At 42.9% G+C, this 23,540-nt stretch overlaps 1 protein-coding gene across 2 annotated transcripts in view; it reads right to left on the minus strand.

Moving 5' to 3' along the window:
* Positions 1-1,741: 1,741 nt before the first annotated feature.
* The window catches only part of LOC117354583 (oocyte zinc finger protein XlCOF6-like), a 33,967-nt gene continuing 12,168 nt past the window's right edge, over positions 1,742-23,540 (minus strand). Inside the window, exons 3-4 of one of the 2 annotated variants that reach the window (XM_033932352.1) lie at positions 19,032-19,145; positions 1,742-4,793 (exon numbers count right to left, since the gene is read on the minus strand). In XM_033932352.1, the coding sequence (XP_033788243.1) occupies positions 3,022-4,793; positions 19,032-19,145 (1,886 nt within the window). In that variant the 3' untranslated portion in view covers positions 1,742-3,021. Of the gene's footprint in view, positions 4,797-19,031; positions 19,146-23,540 lie in introns of both variants that reach the window. The other variant, XM_033932350.1, reaches the window with a different exon arrangement.

The following is a 23,540-nucleotide window of genomic DNA, read 5'->3' on the forward strand; positions in this document are numbered from 1 at the left end:
GCTCTTAAACCAAAACACTTGTATATCAAAGCAAGTTTCCCCATAGGAAGTAAGGGAAACTGCTTTGATTGGTTCCACCTCCTCCCCCCCCCCGAGGCTACCGGCGCTGCTCCATTCTCTCCCCCCCCTTTAGGAATCCGACGCTGTTCCAAACCCCTCCCCGCGATCCGGCTTCCCCCCCCTGTGAACCGGCATCCTCCCCCCACTCGCGTTGCCTCCCCCTCCACCGCGATCCTACTTTCCCCTCCCCCGAGCACGTCAATGACACTTCCTATACACTTTGCACCACGGCCGGTGCCCGAAGATCCTCCCTCTTCTGGCGCTGCCTGGGCTGGGCGGTGCGTCGGAGATCCTCCCTCTTCTGGGCTGGGCTGGACTGGCTTTGAGCATTTGCGCATGCTCAAAGCCTTCCGGTTTCGCTCTCAATCTCGGAGAGAGCGAGACCAGAAGGCTTTGAGCATGCGCAAATGCTCAAAGCCAGTCCAGCCCAGACCAGAAGAGGGAGGATCTTCGGGCACCGGCACTGGTGCCAAGTCGGGTAAAGGAAGTGTCATTGACGTGCTCGGGGGAGGGGAAAGTAGGATCGCGGTGGAGAGGGGGCAACGTGAGAGGGGGGGGGGGCGCTCGTACAGCGAGGCAAGCTCGGTTTATGAGGCACCAAGTTTGCAAATGTTTTGCTTGCAAAACACTCGCAAACTGGTGCACTCGTAAACTGAGGTACCACTGTAATTAAAATGGACAAAACATAGTTAATACAAAATATCCACTCTAACTACTTGCTAAAAATAAAAAAAAAAAACATCAACAAAATGCATTCTCAAATAAATATGTTTTCAGTTGGAGGCGAGAGGTAGCCTAGTGGTTAGAGCCGCTGCCTCAGCAACCTGAGGTTGTGAGTTTGATCCCAACCTGCTCCTGGGCAAGTCACTTCATCTTTCATTGTCCCAGGTACCATATCTAAATATAGTGGATTTTTTTTTTTGTTGTTTTTCCAAAATGATTTATTTATTAGAAATTTGGATACAAGGTAAAAGATACAGCACTCTGAAAACATACACAACCTGAATAGAACTTAAGATAAAATAGTCTTCCGCGGAGACTAAAAGAACCCAACGAAAACAAATCAAGAACCTTCCCCCCCCCCAATCCCACCCCCACCCTCCCCAGCACTCCAGTGTCAAAAATGCAAATGAGTCAAAAATTCAAAAGAGCACTTTGGGTTCCATGGGACAAGCTATCCCAGACAGGAGCCCAAACTGCCCGGAACTTTCTCCAGTGACTAGGGCCACAATTCTTAACATCCGAATATTCATACCTTAACAAGGTAAATAGTTCATTTTTCCACTTAGTAATGGTAGATATCTCTGCCTGCCGCCAGAATAAAAGTATACATTTCCTAGCCAACAAAGAAGCTTTTTGCAGTAACAAAGAATTACCCTTAGACAATCCCAACGAAGAGATTTGAGAAAAAAAGCGGGACATTTGTAATGTAATTTATTTCTTATATACCGCTACATCCGTTAGGTTCTAAGCGGTTTACAGAAAATATACATTAAGATTAGAAATAAGAAAGGTACTTGAAAAATTCCCTTACTGTCCCGAAGGCTCACAATCTAACTAAAGTACCTGGAGGGTAATAGAGAAGTGAAAAGTAGAGTTAGAGGAAAAATAAAATAAACATTTTAACAAGACAGCATTGATCTAAATACTTTGGAAGGTAGAAGAGAGGAGAGAAAGGAATAGAAGCAGAAGGGGGAGCCGTTGAACAGTAGAATTCTGGAGAAATTTAAATGATAGAAATAGAACAAAACAAAGACAAAAGGCAACATTTGCCTGCAACGGAACTCGTCTCCGCAGGATCGTCAGCAGATGAAGACCAACAAACGACCACAAGGTTTGCAATTTGTCACAGGATCAGAACATATGAAAGACTCCAGCCGAGACAGCTGATATGGTGGATTTAATCATGGTAGTTACCACTCCGCCTTTTTTGTTGGGGTGGAATTGCTTGATAGCCTTTGGGCATAATAAACCCAGAGTAGCACCATTATTAAATATCCCACTTCTTGTCTGTAAGGGAATCTGTTAGTTTAATGTCTTTTTTTATTCACTGATCTGGCATTGACCATAGCAGCATGCCCAAGGTTTTAAGGGGATGGTAGGGATTTTTTGGAGGTAGCTAGTCCTACATTTTGCTGGGTTCCTGTGGAGGGTGTTCCCAAGGTCCTCATACCTACCCTGACCTGTAATGGCTGGGATGGGTTATGGAGTAATGTTTGAACATTCTTATTTCCCCATCCCTCTCCTATTATCAATTTCGGAAAGATCTTAAAACTTATCTATTTAAAAAAAAAAACATGAAACACAGAATTGATTTTAATGTATAACCTTTATTAAACCATTTAAGTTTCTAATCGATTATTTGATGAATTTGTACTATCAGCTGAATTCCATTTTTAATAAGTTTTAGGATGCTGCTATTTCTGTTGTATTACTTAGATTTGTGTTTTTCCCATTTTTAACATTGCTTTATGACTTTGTACTTTTTATTGCCCAGTGCATTATTATTGTGAACCGCCATGAACTGATGGTTTGGCAGTATATAAAAATAAGCTATTATTATTATTACATAGAGATTAAGTTAAGTCGATGTAGTCTCTGGGAGAGTTTAGGCATAGTGTCCAGCTTGGACCTGCTTGGTCTGTATGAAGGGCCATTTGGCGTAGCCCGCTGGTGGGAGAAACCTGTCTGCTCGATAGTCCTTTAAAGGGCTGGAGTCCACTCTGATGCCCAGAACTCATAGTCATTTGTTGAACGTTTAACTTTTTCTGTTTGTGACACACTGGAATGGGGTTTATGGTTTGTAATTTGCTGGTCTTGTGTATCTGGGAGGGGGGTGGGTTGGTGGGAAGCAACATATCATGGTGAAATGTGAAAGGAAAGATGGGACTCATTTACTTGCCTTGTACACTGTGGTGTTCTGTATACTGTTTGGTTCTTTTTTAAAATCAATAAAATATATTACTCTATAGGGCTGGAGATCAGATTGGGCCTGCTGAGGGTGGAGTTGAGATCTGCATCGGACAGTGCAGGTCCTTCGGTGAAGCAGGGAGAGATTGATGATGGCTCCTTTTTTTCCTGCCCTGCTGGATCGCTGGTTAGAGGTTTATACCCTGTGTGAATCATTTTGTGACTTTTTAGACTTGAAAGCTGAGTGAAGCTTTTATTACACTCAGTACATGTATATGGTTTGTACCCTGTGTGAATCATTTTGTGAATTTTTAGACTTGAAAGCTGAGTGAAGCTTTTATTACACTCAGTACATGTATATGGTTTGTACCCTGTGTGAATCATTTTGTGAATTTTTAGACTTGAAAGCTGAGTGAAGATTTTATTACACTCAGTACATATATATGGTTTGTACCCTGTGTGGATCATTTTGTGCCTTTTTAGACTTGAAAGCCGAGTGAAGCTTTTATTACACTCAGTACATATATATGATGTGTACCCTGTGTGGATCTTCTTGTGACTTTTTAGACATGAAAGATGATTGAAGCTTTTATTACACTCAGTACATGTATATGGTTTGTACCCTGAGTGGATTATTTTATGACTTTTTAGATTTGAAAGGCGATTAAAGCTTTTATTGCACTCAGTACACGTATATGGTTTATACCCTGTGTGGATCATTTTGTGACTTTTTAGACTTGAAAGCTGAGTGAAGCTTTTATTACACTCAGTACATGTATATGGTTTGTACCCTGTGTGGATCATATTGTGACTTTTTAGATGTGAAGGCTGAGTGAAGCTTTTATTACACTCAGTACATGTATATGGTTTGTACCCTGTGTGGATCATATTGTGACTTTTTAGATGCGAAAGCTGAGTGAAGCTTTTATTACACTCAGTACATGTATATGGTTTGTACCCTGTATGGATCACTTGGTGTTCTTTTAGATTTGAAAGGTGAGTGAAGCTTTTATTACACTCAGTACACGTAAATGGTTTGTACCCTGTGTGGATCATCTTGTGACTTTTTAGATGTGAAGGCTGAGTGAAGCTTTTATTACATTCAGGACATGCATATGGTTTGTACCCTGTGTGGATCATCTTGTGACTTTTTAGGTTTGAAAGGCGATTGAAGCTTTTTTTGCATTCAGTACATGTATATGGTTTGTACCCTGTATGGATTATTTTGTGACGTTTTAGATGTAAAAAATGAGTGAAATTTTTATTACAATCAGTACATGTAAATGGTTTGTACCCTATGTGAATCACATGGTGTCTTTTTAGATTTGAAAACCGAGTGAAGGTTTTTTTACACTCAGTACATGTATATGGCTTATCTCCCATGTGGATCTTATTGTGAAAATTTAGATCTGAAAGTTGAATGAAGCTTTTATTACACTCAGCAGATGTAAATAGTTTCTCGTTTTTATGATCCTTGCTGTGCTTTTTCAGTTCTTTATGGTGTCTTTCTCCTTTTCTCTTGCCATTGAGGAATTGAGAAGTCACTTTATCACTATTATTAACTGGGAAGGGTCTCTCTGCTAGGTGTCTCTTGTCCTCAGGGGTGCTACTTAGCTCTCTGTCATTTCTCACTTCATCTGTTGAGTCTCCTGCAGGGTCTCTTTGTTCCTTTGATTCCTGCTTACAATTATTTGTGTTAATCATCTCAGTTCTCTGGGAAATATTCTCAAAGACATTTTCTGACTGTGTTTGGATTTGTTCCATTTTTACAGGATCTTCTCCTTGATTCTTTATTCTCTTCCATTCGTGTGGGATCTGATGATCTGCTGGATATAAACAGAAGGTATTTCTCATGAGTTAGAAAACAGCAGTGGTTTCTAAGATAGAATCTGTGTATAATGAGAGGAAGGATAGGTTATGTCGCACCAGGATTTTCCTTGTGTGTCTTGAGACTGGTCTGTTTCCTATATGCAAACCATTTCTTGAAGTATTTATCTTTGGATAGTGCAAGTTTGTGAGCTGTTACTTGGAAAAGGCATTGTGTAGAGCAGGGGTGCCCACACTTTTTTGGCTTGCGAGCTACTTTTAAAATGACCAAGTCAAAATGATCTACCAACAATAAAAAAATTTTAAAACCCCACAAAGCACACTACACAGAGAAAATGTTAATTATCATTTATATTCGTTTTTTTATTTTTAAAAAAGGTCAAGGCAGATGACTTTAAAATACAGTGGTGCCTCACACAACGAACTTAATCCGTTCCAGGAGCAAGTTTGTTATGTGAAACGTTCGTTGTGTGAAACGCGTTTTCCCATAAGAATACATGTAAAACAAAATAATTCGTTCTGCAGCCCTACATTTCCCTCCCTCCACCTCACCTTATATGCAGAGTTTGCCAGCTTTCTTTTTCACCCAGCCGCACGCTTTCAAAAAGCTGTGCACGCGCAGCTGCTGAAGTTGATCAATGTTCTCCTCTCCTGCAACTTCCGGTTTCCGGTTGCGTCAGAGGAGAAGATTGAACAACAGAGCATGCGCGCATGTGCTGCTCTTTGAAAGTGTGTGGCTGGCCGAAAAAGAAAGCCGGAAAACTCGGCATCTAAGGTAAGGTGGAGGGTGCTGCTGTTCCCGGCTCACATTAGGAAGCGGCGAGAGTAGTTCCGCCCCCCCCCGGGCCCCTCGGGCGACTTCGTTGTGTGAAACGAAGTTCGTTATAGGGAGCAAGACAAAAAGTTTGTTATGCGCAGCGTTCGCTGTGCGAGGCGTCCGTTATGCGAGGCACCACTGTATGCATTTCTTGTCATCAACGGCAAATGAATCCAGAAACTAGTGGGATTACATCCATCAATCAGCAGGTGGAGATAGAGAGCACTTGATTTATCCTCGGGTATATCTTGGATGCACACTAGAGAGTCGTGTGGGGACAGAAATCCATCCCTGCCCGTCCCCACCATGATCCTTTCCCTCCCCACCCATCCCCTCAAGGAATTACCTCCATCCCCACCCGTCCCTATAAAAAGCAGCAATTACTTCTGACAGGATCATCAATTCCACAGTTTCTTTTCTGTTTGTGTTGCTGTTTTCCTTATGGAATCTCTTTGGTGGAATCCTTTTTTTGTTTTCTGTTCAGGTAATTAACTTATAAACCCCCTCTTTTACTAAGGCTGACGTGTCCATTATATTATATGGATGAACCCTGCTTCCAAAGCCTTCCATCCCCGTGGGAGTCCCGTTGGCTAGAAGGGGGTCCCCGTGGGAGTACCATGGGTTAAGGAGGATTCCCGCGATCCCCGTTCCCGTGCAGACCTCTAATGCACACACAGCCTCCTGGCCAACCAGTAAATATCTTCTCAAAGCAGTTGAATTAAAACACAAAGTAAAGCACATAAAAGGCATGAAACATATGAATCAAAAGATATATATGCAACTTCATTCCCTCACACGTGCTACCCGCACCACTGATGTTACAAATTCGAGAATGTAATTTCAGCTGAAAGCATGCTGAAACCGCACCTGAGAGTAACAAAACCCCGCAACAGGGTGGGGCTCTGGATTCATCTGCTGTGACTAAAGGAAAGAAAATTATCAGGTAAGGACATAATTTTACCATGTCACCTCAGTAGCAACTATATAAAAATAGACAAATATACTCCCTCCTCTTTTACTAAACCGCGATAGCGGTTTTTAGCAGAGGGAGCCCCATGCTGCTCCAAACACTCATAGGCTCCCTGCGTTAAAACTGCTATTGTGGTTTAATAAAAGGGGGCCATAGTGCAAAATATAGATAGCAGATACAAATTTTCAAAACGGACACATTTGGATCACTAAATTTAAAATAAAATTATTTTTCCTTTGTTATCTGGTGATTTCATGAGTCTCTGGTTGCACTTCTTTCTGACTGTGCATCCAATATTTCTTCCCTTCTTTCTGCCTCTTGCATGCTTCCTCTCTTCCAGACCTCATTCCATTCCCCAACCAACAAGAAGGTGATCATGAACAGATTGGAGAAGGTTATCATGCCGCTGTACCAGGCTATGGTACGCCCTCACCTGGAATACTGCGTCCAGCACTGGTCGCCATACATGAAGAAGGACATGGTACTACTCGAAAGGGTCCAGAGAAGAGCAACTCAAATGGTTAAGGGGTTGGAGAAGTTGCCATATTGTGAGAGATTAGGGAAGCTGGGCCTGTTCTCCCTTGAAAAGAGGAGACTGAGAAAAGACATGATTGAAACATTCAAAATACTGAAGGGAATAGACTTAGCAGATAAAGACAGATTGTTCACCCTCTCCAAGGTAGAGAGAACGAGAGGGCACTCTCTGAAGTTAAAAGGGAATAGATTCCGTACGAATGTAAGGAAGTTCTTCACCCAGAGAGTGGTGGAGAACTGGAATGCTCTTCCGGAGTCTGTTATAAGGGAAAACACGCTCCAGAGATTCAAGACAAGGTTGGACAAGTTCCTGTTGAACCGGAACGAATGCAGGTAGGGCTAGTCTCAGTTAGGGCACAGGCCTTTGACCTGGGGGCCGCCACGTGAGCGAACTGCTGGGCGCGATGGACCACTGGTCTGACCCAGCAGCGGCAATTCTTATGTTCTTATCTCTCTCTGTCCCTCCATGAGTCCAACTTTTTCTTCCTTTCTTCCCTTTCTTTCTTTATCTATCTGTCTCTCTCTCCCTGCCCCCCTTTCTGTCTTTCTCTTTCTCTCTCCCTGACCCCCTTACTTTCTTTCTGTCTTTCTCTCTTTCCTTCCCCCTGCCCCCTTTCTTTCTGTCTGTCTTTCTCTCTCTCTCCCTGCCTCCCTTTCTTTCTGTCTGTCTTTCTTTCTTTCTTTCTCTCTCCCTGCCCCCATCAAACCACCGCCGCCAATTTCTCCCTGCTTTCCTGACATCAGGCCAGGCGCATACAAGCACCAGGCTCACAAGCTCTTCCTCCCACCCCCCGACATCAGAATTGACATGGGGGAAGCAGGAAGAATAGAACGCAAAGGCAACGCGAGTCTATCACGGCTCCACAATCGTCTCACGTTGCCTTTGTGATCCACTGGTCGATCGCGATCGACCTTTTGGGCACTCCTGGTGTAGAGTTAAAGGAGGCAATTTTTAAAGGTGCCAAAAATTTGAGTGTTCTGACAGTACTCTATAGGTTTTGCATGCAAGTATAGGAATCGCCTATAGCCTCGTGTGCCTCACCTATTGCACACCACCCCCTCACATTTACATGCAATATCTCTTTTTTGTTTTAAAATATATTTTTATTGAAATTTTTCTTTAAAATTAAAAAAAATCCATTATTAAACAAATTCTAAGCCCTTATTGGGCTATTTGAACCATCAAAATACAACAAAATCTACATTCACATTATTTCTTCACAATCCCCTCTCCCCCCCATCCCACCAGCCCTAATTCCATCCCCCCTATTCACGTAATCACTAATTCATCTTTCTAATATAACCATATTGTTGACACAACTTTTGAAATTTAACATCCTTATGTCAATACATATAAATAATATGAGGTCTAATCGTATCCATAAGTCATTGGTAGAATCATAACGACCTTGATGTTTATCTGTTAACTGTTCCAATTCTTTAAGTGTAATCAATTTTAAACACCAATATTGTATGTTAGGGCCTATTGACTGTTTCCATTTTGAGGCAATCACACACTTAGCTGCAGCATAGCATAAAAGTTTGATTCGCCTTTGCCACTGATATCCCTTGCTATTATAAAGACCTAATAAACATGCTTTTGGATCTAAATGTACAGAGAAACCCAATCCCCTAGACATATACTTAATTACAGATGACCAGAAACACTGTATAAAATTACAAGACCATCAAATATGAAAAAAATGTTCCTTTAGCAAACATCAGTAGCAATCTGGGGATATAGAGCACTGATTCGGTCAGGAGTATAATACCAGCGTGTGAGAACTTTATATGCATTTTCCTTAATTAGAACATACCTAGAAGATTTAGATATACTTCTTCCTCCATATTCACGGTGGATGCGGGTGGAACATAGCCGCGAATAACTTTTTGTATGTTATTCGCGTTTTTTTGTAACAGCCAGCATTTTTTTACTATTGAAACCGCAGTTTCAGAAAAGGAGGCCATAGTCTTTCCAAATTCAATATGCTTATTCCCCAGCCACCCTTGACTCTGAATGAAATGTTTTACCCGTAGATATGGAAATACATCACTTGGGGATAATTGATAAATTTTTTGCAATTCTACAAATAAAATAATCTCCCCATCATTCATAAACTGTCTAAACCTTATTAATACCCAATGTTCCCACCTCAAAAATACTCCCCCTTCTCTTTCTGCTTGAAAAGCTGGTTCAAATCTAATAGCCGAGGAAGAAAAAGTTACACTATTTTTACAAAAAGATTGTCGTAACTTATACCAAAGTCCCAACAAGTGGGAATACAAATGGATTTTGAATCCATCTCTTTTATAAAAAATTATGATGGCCATACAGCAGGGACATTATAGGAAATTTATGGTTGTTTGAGAACCATTGACAAAATTCTGTAAGGAATGATAATTGATCTTATTTTTGGCCCTTTCAACATACACATCCAGGGTGGGCGGGTGGAGGGGGACATTGCACTATTATTTCAAATTGGGAAAGGTTATTGAAAGATTATATGGCTTTGTGTTTTCGTGTTAATTATTGGGTGAGTGGGAGGTTTAAAATGATTGCTCATGTATGTCTGTAAGATGAATGTGCTTTTCTTGGTATTATTATATGTATATATTTGTGTTTTGTAACTCGCAATTGATTGTATTGTACTGGCCGGTGTTTGTACTTATCTTTTTGTGTCTCCTTTTTAGGAGCACTTCCACTGTTGATGCTGTTCTATTATTATAAAACTCAATAAAACTTATGAACTAAAAAAAAAAAAAAAAGTCTTTAAATGAGATGCCCAAATTAGATATCTTAAGGGAAAGACCCTCCCCAATGACCCGCCGACAATCGCGTCCCTCTGCCCCGACAATTGCCGTGACACCACAAGCTCCCCCTGCGTAAATATGACAGGAGAGATGCCAACTCCCTCCTGCCATTGCCCCCCCCACTGATATGGCAGGAGGGATGCCCAATCTCTCCTGCCATTGTCCCCCCTACGTGAACTGCCATCGCTCCCCCTTGTGCTGTCGGACCCCCCTGCCATCGGTTGGGTCCCTATGCTGCCATTGCCCTCCCCCTTCCCATATCTTTAAGTCGGAAGCAGGAGAGGTGCTCAGCCCCTCTGGCTCCTCCGCTGGCTGCCATCAGCAATGTGGGCCTTAGGCCCCGCCCAGTTCATCATGTGATGCACGGGGTGGGGCCTAAGGCCCTGATTGGCTTAGGCGCCTCGGGCTCCTCCCTTGGGAAGGGCCTGAGGCGTCTGAGTCAATCAGGGACTTCCTTAGGGAGAAGCCTAAGGAAGTTCCTGATTGGCCATTGTTTTGGCATAAGGCCCACATTGCTGACAGCGGCCGGCGGAGGAGTAGGAGGGACTGAACACCCCTCCTGCTCCTGACTTAAAGGTAAGGAGGGATGGCCGATGGCGGGAGGGAGTGGGCATCCCTCCTGCTGTATCAGTTCAACGTGCAGGGGGGAGGGCCGAAGGGGGGGGGGGCTGATTCGAGGAGGGAGTGGGCATCCCTCCTGCCATATTTACATAGGAGGGGGAGGAGTGTTTGGTGGCAGGAGGGAGTAGGCATCCCTACTACCATTTTTTTTGGTTCAGAGTGGGAGGGAGTGCTTTGTCGGGGAGGGTCATTTGGATTTTTTTATTGGGCAGATATTTTGCGTGTGAAATATACGTAAAATATCTGTGCCTATAAAAAAACATATGAAAAAAAAAAAATACCAGCAGAAGCCTTCACAGCAATGACAGGAGGCTGCTTCTTCTGTCACTACTGTCAGGGCTCTGCCCCGACTCAATCGCTCACTGAGCAATTGAGTCGATGAGTTTGCATGCAAATCATTGCATGCACCCTTGATAGTGAAGCAATCAATGTTTGAAAATCGGCCAGAGAATTGGCCAACAGCGATTGAGTTGCTATCTTTAGTGAATCTGGACCATAGTGCATAATGAAAGATTAGGGCCCAAATTTTGTAACTAGCACCTAAAGTTAGGCACCTATTTCGGAGGCGCCCAACTAGATAAGCGCCTATCTAAATTGAAGAACAAGCCCAATTAAGCTTTTTAATCAGCACTGATTGAAACATAGGCGCCTATCAAGAAAGCGCGATTCTGTAACAAGGCGCCTCTAAAAATTTAGGCAGCCTTCAAAAAACTAGGCGCCATGCATGTTACAGAATCACTGCTCTTAAGCGTGCTTAAGCGCTCGCATGGGTGCCTAGCTTTTAGTTGTGCCTAGTGCTGGCCTATTTCTTGGGCGCCTCCAAAATAGGTGCCGCTCAGCGTGATTCACTGTTTTACTTGAATCGCGCTGAACAGGGCCTATATCGGTGCCTAACTTGTGGGCGCTTCTTATAGAATTCAAATACCTTAGGTTCTTACCTTGGCTAATCTTTCTTTTAAATCCACGTTCTATTCCTCGACAATGGGTTATGCATCTGTAGTCGTGAAACTGCTTGTAGGAAGCCTTATTTACGTAATTTTAAAGACCCTCCCCTCTTACCTTGTAGGGTTATGAAATGGTTAACTGTTGTTTGAAATACTGCTCTGGCCTACATAGCTAGAAACAGTATATAATCTACTGACATCATGAGAGGTATCGAGAAGGTAGACAGAAATAGATTCTTCAGACTAATGGGGCCCACAAGTACAAGGGGGCACTCGGAGAAGCTAAAAGGGGACAGGTTTAGAACCAATGCTAGGAAGTTCTTTTTCACTCAGAGGGTGGTGGACACATGGAACACACTGCCAGAGGCTGTGATAGGACAGAGTACACTCCAGGGTTTTAAAGAAGGATTAGATAAATTCCTGAAAGATAGGGGTATTGAGGGATACAGATAGAGGTAGAGATGGGATATAGAGAGAGTTTAGATAGAGACCAAGGGGATTTAAGGGTTCAGATGATCACCGTACAGGTCATGGGCCTGATGGGCCGCCGCGGGTGCGGACTGCTGGGCGTGATGGACCTCTGGTCTGACTCAGCAGAGGCAACTTCTTCTTATCTGCCTGAAATGTATGTCCCTGCCTTACCACATTGTAAGCTAAATCGATAAGAGTTTGAGTCATGATGTACCCTGCCCTCCTGAACATGTAACATTTAGAACTGCAAGGCTTAGATAAGCAGATAAATGAACTAGCTTCCTATAGGACTATAAGTGAACCTATCACAAGTGCTGGCCTAGGACCAATAATAATTGTAGAAAGTTCTAGAAGTAACAAATGAAAATTGTAGTTTTTGCATATATTAGTTTGCATATGCTTAGTGAAAAGGGCATAAAAGTCCGTGCATTTCCTGTTTCTAACACTCTTGTAAGCACGCTGTTCACTGCACAAGGGTCCGGCATGCTGTAAATAAAACTCTTGTACCTTCTTCACGCCTCTGTTTTTGTGTGTCCATGTGACCTTTCAACCTCAGGAGATCAGTGCAGGCTGTCCAGAGGGTACACTGCCAGGCAGCCAACCCCCTGGAAAAAAGATTTTTCCTCAAAGTCTGCGATCTCCCCCCGCCAGAGCTGTCCCCGCTGGGAACCTCTGTAGCACGAAGCGTGAACAAAATTACTGGTTTTAAAGAAAAACAAACACATAGAAACATAGAAATAGACGGCAGATAAAGGCCCACGGCCCATCTAGTCTGCCCACCTTAATGTCCCTCCCCTACCTTTGCCCTGTGAATAGATCCCATGTGCCGATCCCATTTGGCCTTAAAATCAGGCACGCTGCTGGCCTCAATCACCTGTAGTGGAAGACTATTCCAGCGATCAACCACTCTTTCAGTGAAAAAGAATTTCCTGGTGTCACCTCGTAGTTTCCCGCCCCTGATTTTCAACGGATGCCCTCTTGTTGTCGTGGGACCCTTGAAAAAGAAGATATCTTCCTCCGCCTCGATGCGGCCCATAAGATACTTGAACGTCTCGATCATGTCCCCCCTCTCTCTGCGCTCCTCGAGCAAGTATAGCTGTAATTTGTCAAGCCGTTTTTCGTATGGTAGATCCTTGAGTCCCGAGACCAACACAAGCAGAAAAGACTAGCTCCTACTGTCTCACTTGTACGAATGCAAGTGATCTCCTAAGGGCAGTCCTGAGGTAAGAGGGGAGGGTCTATAAAATGTAAATGAGGCATCCTACAAGCAGTCTTGCGACTGCAGATGCCTAACCCACTTGTCCAGGAATAAAGCGGGATTGTACAAGAAGGGCATTTATGAGCACTTCTGCCATGTCACTTCCGTCATAGCACATAACTGCTGTTGTAGCATGAAAGTTGCGCGGGATATACCTTCTACAAAAGGTATATCCCGCACAGGAAAACTAGGAACATCCCTCCCCTTTAGAACCACAGAACTCTGGAACAACCTCACATCCCCGCTCAGAAATTCAAACTCCCTCCAATTCTTCCGCAAACACCTGAAAACTTGGCTCTTTTCAAAAATCTAACACCTCCTGCTCTCTGGGACCCTTTTCCCTCTCCTTCTTCTTGTTCCTTTCCTATAACCCTTCATTGGGGTTCCTTTCTTCCTAACTCTGTAAACCGTGCTGAGCTCTACGCTTGTGAAGATGGCGCGGTATACAAACCTAAGGTTTAGTTTAGTTTAGTTTAAAGTGGCACTTAACGTTTGGCATACTGTACAGAATTAGAGGGAAGAGCTCTGAAGAATGAGAATATATTAGAAACAGAGAAACATGATGGCAGATAAAGGCCAAATGGCCCATCCAGGCTGCCTATCCGCAGTATCCATTATCTCTTCCTCTCCCTATTGGCTAAAGCTCTTAACACTTGCATTGTGAGGTCATAGAGTTTTATGATTACAGAAACATGATGGCAGATAAAGGCCAAATGGCCCATCCAAATGGTCTGCAGCATCCATCTCCTCCTCTCCCTATTGGCAAAGGCTCTTTACACCTGCATTATGAGGTCATAGAACTTTATGATTACAGAAACATGATGGCAGATAAAGGCTAAATGGCCCTTTCAGTCTGCCCATCCACAGTAACCATTATCTCTTTCTCTCTCTGAGATCCCAAGTGCCTATCATAGGCTTTCTTGAAATCAGATGCAGTCTCTGTCTCCACCACCTCTACCGGGAGACTGGTCCACACATCTACCACCCTTTCTGTAAAAAGTATTTCCTTAGATTACTCCTGAGCCTATCACCTCTTAACTTTATCCTATACCCTCTCATTCCAGAGCTGCTTTTCAAATGAAATAGACTCGACTCATGCGCATTTACGCCATGTAGGTATTTAAACATCTCTATCATACTTCGAGAGTATTACGGTCAACAGAACAACATCTATTGGTTGTTCCTTCTTTAAAAGTTATTAGTACACGACGTCATTCTATTTTCTCAGTTACGGCTCCCCTAGCTTGGAATGCCCTGCCAATTTACCTAAGAGAAGAAAGAATTCTTGGCAAATTTAAGAGCAAACTTAAGGGCTTCCTTTTTAAAGACGCTTTTAGTGATTAACTGAATTCTTTTTGTTTTTAATATTTTATATTAAATTTTTTCCCCTTTTCCCAATGTTATTTTACCTTAATTGTTTTTTATATTGAATTGTATTTCTTCCTATAACTTTCCCTTTATTTGATCATGTATGTCAAACCGTCTTGTTAGTTATGTTTAGTCACATTATTTTATGTTATGTATTTTTACGATATTTTAATATGTTTAATATTAATTTTATTAGTCATGTATGTTTCCCCTAACTTTGTATTTTTAATTGTACATCGCTTAGAATCTGGAATAGGCGATTAATCAAATTTTATAATAAACTTGGAAACTTGGATCATATCATAATCTATACTTATTGATCCCCAATCCAGAGTCCTATTAAAACATGGTCACTGTTGGGTCATGTTTGTCTACACTCTGACTTACAGACAGGAGAATAGCCTGTGATAGGAGCATGGACACATGACTGTTGTCAGACAACCTGTATAATGTGTGTGTTCCCGCAGGATCTCAATATTCCCGTCCCATCTCCACGAGTTCTGTCCCTGTCCCATTCCTGCAAGCGCTACCTTAATCACATGAACCTTGAAAACTTAAGATTAAGAACATAGCTTGCAGGAATGGGACAGGGACAGAGCTCCCAGGGACGGGGATAGGGAAAATCTGTCCTCGTGACATTCTCAGGAAAAATGACGTTTTTTGTAGCTTCTCCACGCCCATATGATATTAAGACATCTCTGCTGATCATAAATAAATTTAGCTACCCTGTCCAATCAACTATTAAGATATTGGGAATAATACTGGATCAAGGTCTGGCTATGAAGAGCCAGGTGGATTCTTTGGTTAGGAAGGGCTTCTTTACCCTCTGGAAGCTTCGAACTATTAGGGCATATTTTGATATTTCATCATTCAGAATTTTGGTGCAGTTTCTTATACTCAGACCGCTTGATTACTGTAATATTGCCTATTTGGCAATATCTCAAAGGACTATGCAACGACTGTGTATGGTTCAGAATGAGGCGGTCGGATTGATTTTCGGGCTGAAGAAATACGACCGTGTGACGCCCGCTTATCGGAGATTGCATTGGTTGCCAGTGGAAGCGCGGGTGATTGCATTGGTTGCTTTTGTTTCAAGGCTTTGTTTGGTTTAACCCCTAAATATATAATTGAGCTCTTCTCTTTTGCAACCAATAAATACAGGAGAAACTCGCATTTGAACTTCGTCTTTCCGCCTGTCAGGTTGTAAACTTAAAAAATATCATCAATGTCTTTTTTCACACCAAGCAGCATGATGGGGCAAGGACCTGGAACATCTGATCATGCCTTCTAATTCCCATGTGGAATTTAGGAGACAATTAAAGACACATTTGTTCCTGAAATATCTGGGAAATTAGCTTGTATGGATATTGTAAGCTTAGTAACCTATCTAGACCCCTATAGTTTTGTTTCTAATCATTTGATTATCAATTTATTATTTAATTGTATTTTTTCATCTTTTGTAAACTGCACAAAACTTCACGGTCCTGTGGTATCTAAGTTGATTATTATTATTATTCTCTAGGTTCATAATGGTAAGAAAGCTCCTACCCAGACAAGTCCCTCTCATTAGGTCATACCTCTCTCAACCATTGATTCCTGAGTCCCGATTCCCAACACTCCATCTAGGACTCTTTGCTTGGCAAACTCAAATCTACTTCTGCAACATTTATGACGACTGCATTCAGTCACAAATCTTCAGGGTAACTGGCCCTTCTCACTGGAACGCACTTCCTTCAACTCTTCGGTTGAAGAATCACACACTAGATTAAAATGAGGTCTCAACATCTACTGATTTGATTTTAATACTTGTTATACCACTCAAAACCAAAGTGCTAGAGCGGCTTATAAAACTAAAACATCTGTATACAATAATACAATCAATCCCCATAACAATATAACCCACATATCTATACAATAATAATTTTTTCATCATAACTAAAAATATGCAAGGCTACATGAATTCCAATACCAACAATTCACTTCACAATATATCTCTTATTAAAAAACCAAGTTTTCAATGACTTCCGAAAACGAAAATGGCTATCTATGGATTATAACTTAATTGGCAATGTATTCCACAGCTTAGGTCCCACAAAACAAAATACCCCATTACATGTTCTGATCAATCTCACCTGTACCAGAGATGGCAACTGCAGCATATGTTTTTGGGATGAACGCAAAAAATGTGTCAGTTCATATCCCTTCGATTTATCTGACAAATATTTAGGAGTATTCCACTGTAAAACTATAAAACTATACACAAAATTTAAAAAATAATTTGATTAGCAATAGACAACCAATGTAAATTGACCAATCTATTTTCTTTTTTTCAGCTATCAATTTGGCCACAGTATTTTGTACTAACTGCATTCTTGCTAAGCAATTTTTACTTAGTCCATTCTACAATGAATTGCAGTAGTCCAACCAACTTGTCATTATAGAATGTACAATCTTCACCAAATTAGATTTAGTAAAAAATGGTTTTACTTGTTTAATCAACTGCAGTTGAAAACAACATCCTTTGACTACTGCACCAATTTTAAGATGCCTTTGACCAATAAAGTGCTTCTATGCTGCCTACTTGGCGACTGGACTTGGTTATCAGTGATCCAAAACGCATTCTCTTTACTATCTCCAGATGTACTTCCTTTCATATTTTCTGAGCAATTTTAAGCAATTTTAAAGTATTATTGTAAACCGCCCAGAAAGGTCCCTCATTGGGTGATATATCACAATTATTAAAGCTGATTTTCAGCAGCACTTATCCAGTCAGTGCCACTAAAAATATGGAAGGACCAACTCAGCATTATCTGGATATGGCTGGGATAGTCTAGGGCAGGGGTGCCCAATACATTGATCGCGATCGACCGGTAGCTCAGGAAGGCAACGTGAGTCGATTGCAGAGCCCATCCCGGGCTCCGTGATAGACTCGTGTTGCCGTCCCGATCTACCGGGCCTATCACTCTTCCTCTCCCCGACATCAAAGACGCCGACGCCGGGCATCCACTTTAGGCTGTTTTTTGTCATTTCGGGAGGAGGGGGGGTGTGCGGCGGCGGCAGCAGCAGCCTGAAAAAGAAATCATCCTGGCCCGGGTCGGTGTCATGCTCCGGAGCTTCTACCTCTTCCAGCAGCCTTCCTATCTGGCCCTCTCCCTTCTACCTGCTTCCGGCCACACCCCCTGCTCCGCGGCTCTCTTCGGCAACTCAGCAGCAGCGATTGACACAAGCTTCTGAGTCCCGCTTGTTTCAACTTCATTTTTCCACAAAGGCGGGACTCGTAGAGGGAAGGCCTTGATGTCGGCAGCCTGTCTTGATCACCGCTGCTGACGAGTTGTTGAAGAGAGCCGTGGAGCAGGGGGTGTTGCCGGATGCAGGTAGAAGGGAGAGGGCCAGATGCAGGACTCGTGGGTGAGGGAGCAGAAGAGAGAGAGAAAGGGAGAGGGGAGGGAAACAAAAGGAAATATTTCATACAGGGCTAGGCCGGAGTGGAGAGAGGGTGGAAAGATTCTGGCTACAGGGTGAAAGGAAAAGGGGGGAAAGCTGAAAATGGAGATAGTGACACAAAGAAGAGAAAGGACCTACTGAATAAGGATAGAGATACAGAGGGGACATGAAGAGGAGGTGAAATAGAGACATAGAAGTAATGCTGAAAAAGTGTGTGTGGGGGGGGAGATAAAGACATTGAAAGGGCAAATGGTGAACATGGGGTAAAGACAAGGGCAGAGACAAATGAGTCCCCGTGAGCTCATCCACATCCCATCACTGCGAGCTCCGTCCCTGTCCTATCACCGAGAACTCCATCCCCGTCCCTGTCCTGTTACCGCAAGCTCCATCCCCATTCCCAACCCCACATATATTCCTTACCAAAGTGTACAGCGTCTGTTCCTCTCCAACCCCCTTTGTCTGGTCCAGCAGCCCCCTCTCTCCCTTCCTTCCCCTTACCTTCGCTGGCTTACTTTAATTTTCATGTTAACAAGTCATCGGAGCCTTGAAGTCGCGTGTGGCTGCCGGAAAGGCCTCCTCTGATGCAACTGGAAACAGGAAGTTGCATCAGAGGAGGACTTTCCGGCAGCCGCATGCGACTTCAAGGTTCCGGGGGCTTGTTAAGATCAAAATTAAAATAAAAGCCGTGAAGGTAAGGGAAAGGAGGAAGAAAGATGGCCGGACTGCGATTGGGAGGAAGGAGGGAGGGGGCTGCTGGACCATGCAATCCTGCTCAATCGTCAGATAACTGTGGGGACAAGGCCACTCACCGCTCCACGGGGCGGTGATGGCATTCTCCCCGTCCTTGCGGTGACCATTGTTTTTTACATCCCCATTTCGGCAGTTTACCCGCGGCTAGCCGTGGGTAACACTCACCGTGTCATTCTCTAGGTAGCACCCCCAGCACTCACTCTACAGAAAGCGCCTAGAGAAGGCATTTTTACCCCAGTGCCTCACCTGAGCAGCTGCTTTTTCCAGTTTCTCTTCCCTCTGATCCAGGCTCACCCCTGATGTACGCCTCTTCCCCGCATTCGATGCAGGATATAATCTTAGGAGTGGAGGCTGGAGAACCTGTTCCCGGGGTAAGAAAATTGTATTAATTTTCTTAAAATTTTCATACCTCATAAAAGTAACATAAACCCTCTTTACTCATCTTTACAGTCTAATTCCCACTCTAAATAGTGCAATGTGCAACAGGAATATCAGTCTTGCCCTTTACTGAGAAATTTATAGAGAGCCTAATTTACATATTATTCAGCTCTTCCTCCTCTCACAACAGCAAAGTTGTAGGAGCTTTTCTGTTCTGATCACATTTTATTTTATTTGGGGGGGGTTCTCCCTTAAGGCTTTTGGTGCTGCAGTGGCTTTTTGGTCCCCCCCTCCCCCCGAGACATCTCTGACTGTGAGACGATACAGACTCTCTGGGCAGAGGTCTGTAGCCCGCAGGCACATGCTTTGCCTGATTCCTGTGTGGCCGGCCTGCATTAACAGTCTGGAGGCCCATGGCCCATTCCCTTGGGATCAGGGCTTGCCCCAGGTTTCATCCACAGTGGGCTTGAGCGCAGGCTGTGCGGCGTCCGTGGCAGTTTTGTACCAGCATTCAGGCCGACTGCATTCCTCCCCCCTCCCAATGTCGTGCAGGCCCTGGAGGGGATCTGAGGGTCCAGTTCCTTGGCGAGACTGGATGGCAGTATGAAGAAACCAGCTGGTTTTCTTGTGTCAGGTTTGTCTGAGGCAGAAATCTTCTCTGACTAGAGGTTCTCTGTTAGCAGCTTCCAGCATCCAGCATATCACAGTGAGTAAGGCCGTTAGAGTCTAAGGCAGTGTCTCTCAAACTTTTTTCGCTCCGGCACACTAAACGGAGCACATGTTTTTCATGGCACATTATAATTGAAATTATGAAATTGCAAAACCAACAAAAAATGAAATTTGAGAGTTATTTATTTCAAGTTCTTTAAGCTATGTATGAGTGATTATAACAACAGTGAAACTAAAGCAGATGCAATTGCTAATCAATGTGATGGATGTGCTTATTTTTGAGTGCAAATAAACTCAAAACGCAGCTCAATAGTCGACAAGCAAATTCGCATTTCATCATCCACCAACTGCAGTCATTCTCTCTTTTTTTTAGTTAATTTCTGTCAGAGCTGAAAATCCAAGTTCATACAGATAAGACAATCCAAACGGTAGCATAGCCTTGATTGCTTTGTTGCTCAAGTTAGGATAACTACTGCGATAAAAAAATTAAAATAAAATTACTTGCCGTTAGTTTTCAAGGACAAATCATGTCATCTATTCTAGTGAATTTTTAAAAAATAAAATAAAATTCTGGAATCTCTTGTGGCACACCTGGAATCTCTTCAGGGCACACAACTATGCCATGGCATACGGTTTGAGATACACTGACCTATGGCAATCCAGGATTGGGCTTCTTCGGTTCATATGAAATTAAATACTACAAAAACAAAATTACTGTGGTTTGGGCCTAAGACAGAGTTATTACCTTCATTTTATACAACTGAATTAAGGAGATTTATTGAAGATTGAGTTTACTTCTAGAGTTTTTGGTTTCATATTGGATTCCACACTTTCGTTTTCTCCTCAAATAAACAATGTGACGAAAAAATGCTTTTTCAGTCTCCGAATGCTCAGACGGGTTCGTCATCTATTTTTCCAACAACACTTTAGAGTTTTGGTTCAAGCTGTTACCGTATTTTTTTGTACTATAAGACACACCTGACCATAAGATGCACCCTAGATTTAGAGGAAGAAAACAAGAAAAAAAACATTCTGAACCAAACTGCGTACTAATACATACCAGGCTCTGCATCCGGCACCCCTCACTCCATGCCAGGATCTGCAACCTGTTCCCCCTCCCTACCAGGCTCTGAACCCAGCCCCCTTCCCTGCCAAGCTGTGCACCTAGCCCCCTTCTCTCCCTGCCAGGTTCTGCACCCTGTCCCCCCGCCGTTCCCTGTACCTCCTCTGGTGGTCTAGTGGTAAGCCAGGATAGGGTACAGAGCATGTCTAAGTGATAGGCAGTCCCAGCCATCCCCACAGCACCTTTAAATTCCGGTAGTCCGGCGGTGTATCGGCAGGAGTGAGCTTTCCGCATTCCTGCCCCTCCCTCACTGGACAGCTGCCTCCTCATTATCTCAGCGCCAGTGGTGCACAAAGCAGGAGCAAGCTTTTTGCACTCCAGCCTGGGCCCGCGCCACTCCCTGAATGGCTGCCGTCAGTTCTTGCGGGACTCGTAAGAACTGACGGCAGCCATTCAGGAAGCAGCACGAGGGTGTTGCTAGACTCCTTCCTCGTTGCTATTTCGGAACCATACCGCAGTAGGGGTGAATGCTGTATTTTTAAAAAATTCATTTGGCAGCGAGACTCTGAGATTTTAAGCAGGTCATGCAGTGTTTTGTGCTGCCGCATCTGGACTATTACATTGCCCCAGAAGACTCTAAGGCCCAGATTCTGCATACGGCGTCATAAGTTAAGCGCCCTAACATAATTGTTTTAATTAGTTCAATTGGCGCGGTATTTGACTGTGCCAATTAAAAATCAATTAAAGTATCATTAAAAAGAAAATGTAGAGGGATATCTAAGCTGAAATTTAGCTCCCAAAGACAGTACGGATTGTCTCAATTGTAGGAACCCTTTCCTTCTGGTCTGAGTTAACTTTGAGACTTCTGGGAACATGGAGATTGTTTTGGATCAACATTCATATATTTTTTTGACCCCTCTCAGTTACAGTTTTTCCTAGAGGGAAAAGGAGTAATTCCTCCCAGTACCTCCACGGGGACGTAGTCCTTTGAAATATTGTAGAACATGTAACACTGCACTATTGATATAATTGTTCTTTTATGTTACCTTGAAATCTATCGGACCCCATGATGGAATATGAACTGCTTCTCTCATAATGTGGGCTTTATTAGAGAGATTGATAATTTCATATGGAGTGAAAATGTAGGCACCCACAGGCGCCTACAAAAAGTCCCCTGAAATCACACCTACAGAGATGCTTAGCAGCGCCTAGGGTCAAGGTGGTTGACGCCAGAAATTACAGGCGTGATTCAAGTCAAAGGTAGGTACTGGTATTGGCCTACATTACCAATGTCTACCTTTGACGGCAGTAGTGATTCTGCAAGCGGTTGAAACGCGACCAGCGCCATTTTGAAGGTACCAGTCAATAAGAACATAAGAATAGCCGTAATGGATCCATCAAGCCCAATAGCCCCTTCTCATGGTGGCCAATCCAGGTACCTACATGGTGGCCAATCCCCCTCCTACATAAAATCCAAACTTCCCATCTACAACCCCACTCGCACCCTCCGCTCAAAGTCAGAGATACGCCCCGGAAGATCCCTGCTCACTGAAACTGCCCACAAACGATCCTACAGCCACTTCATTCCACACCTCTGGAACCAACTCCCCCCCCCAACTTAGACAACAGAACTCATTATTAACATTCCGTAAATCGGTAAAGACCCTCCTCTTCAATTAAAGATCTCCTCTGTCTTCTCCCCCCCCTAGGCCCCACCCTCCACTCTCCTATCACCTTCCCGAAATTCCAGTATGACCCTCTCTTACTCTATCCACTAACAAATTGTACCTATACGCTTATAACTTTCCTTAAGCTAAACTACTGTACTTCCCCCTTCTCTCTCTCTGCTTACTCTCCCTGTATTTAATTCTCTCCAAAAACTATAAATCCAATCACTAAACCTGTTGTACCACTTATATGTCTAGTTACTCCCCACTGTGTATGTTCAATTGTAAACCGTTCTGAGCTATTGGGAGGACGGGATAAAAAATCTAAATAAATAAATAAATAAAAAATAAATAAATAAATACCTATCCTGGCCAAAACCCAAGGAGTAGCAATATTCCATACAGAATCTCAAAGAATAGTTTCTGGTGGAACTCTGTGTGCCACATATATAAAATGGAAAGGACATTAGCTGTCCCAAAAGGAAATTATAGCAAATTTCAGGATGTGTGGAGGCCATTGATAGATTATTGCAAAGATTAAAAATATTCTTCCCTGATTATAATATTTGACATATGGGGGAGGGAAAATTAGATTATTAAAGAAATAGATTATTAAAGAAATATATAAAATGAAGGGAGGGGTACAATATTTTAGAATGATACGATCTACGATCAAATGTAAGAATTCAAGTGTTTTTAAATGTTCAATTGTTAAACATCATTTACTATATTTGATTTTAAGATATGAAATGAATAAAGATTAAAAAAAAAAAAAAAGAATAGCAAGATTCCGGAATCCCAAAGAGTAACAAGATTCTAGAACCCCAAAGAGTAACAACATTCCATGCTACCAATCCAGGGCAAGCAGTGGCTTCCCCCATGTCTTTCTCAATAACAGACTATGGCTCTGTTTGCAGAATCATTCTAGGCCTAAGGGCCTTGCAGATAGCCCAGAATGCGGTGGTAGCGCATGTGATT

The sequence above is a fragment of the Geotrypetes seraphini genome, chromosome 2 (assembly GCF_902459505.1).
Source record: "Geotrypetes seraphini chromosome 2, aGeoSer1.1, whole genome shotgun sequence".
Classification (NCBI taxonomy): domain Eukaryota; kingdom Metazoa; phylum Chordata; class Amphibia; order Gymnophiona; family Dermophiidae; genus Geotrypetes; species Geotrypetes seraphini.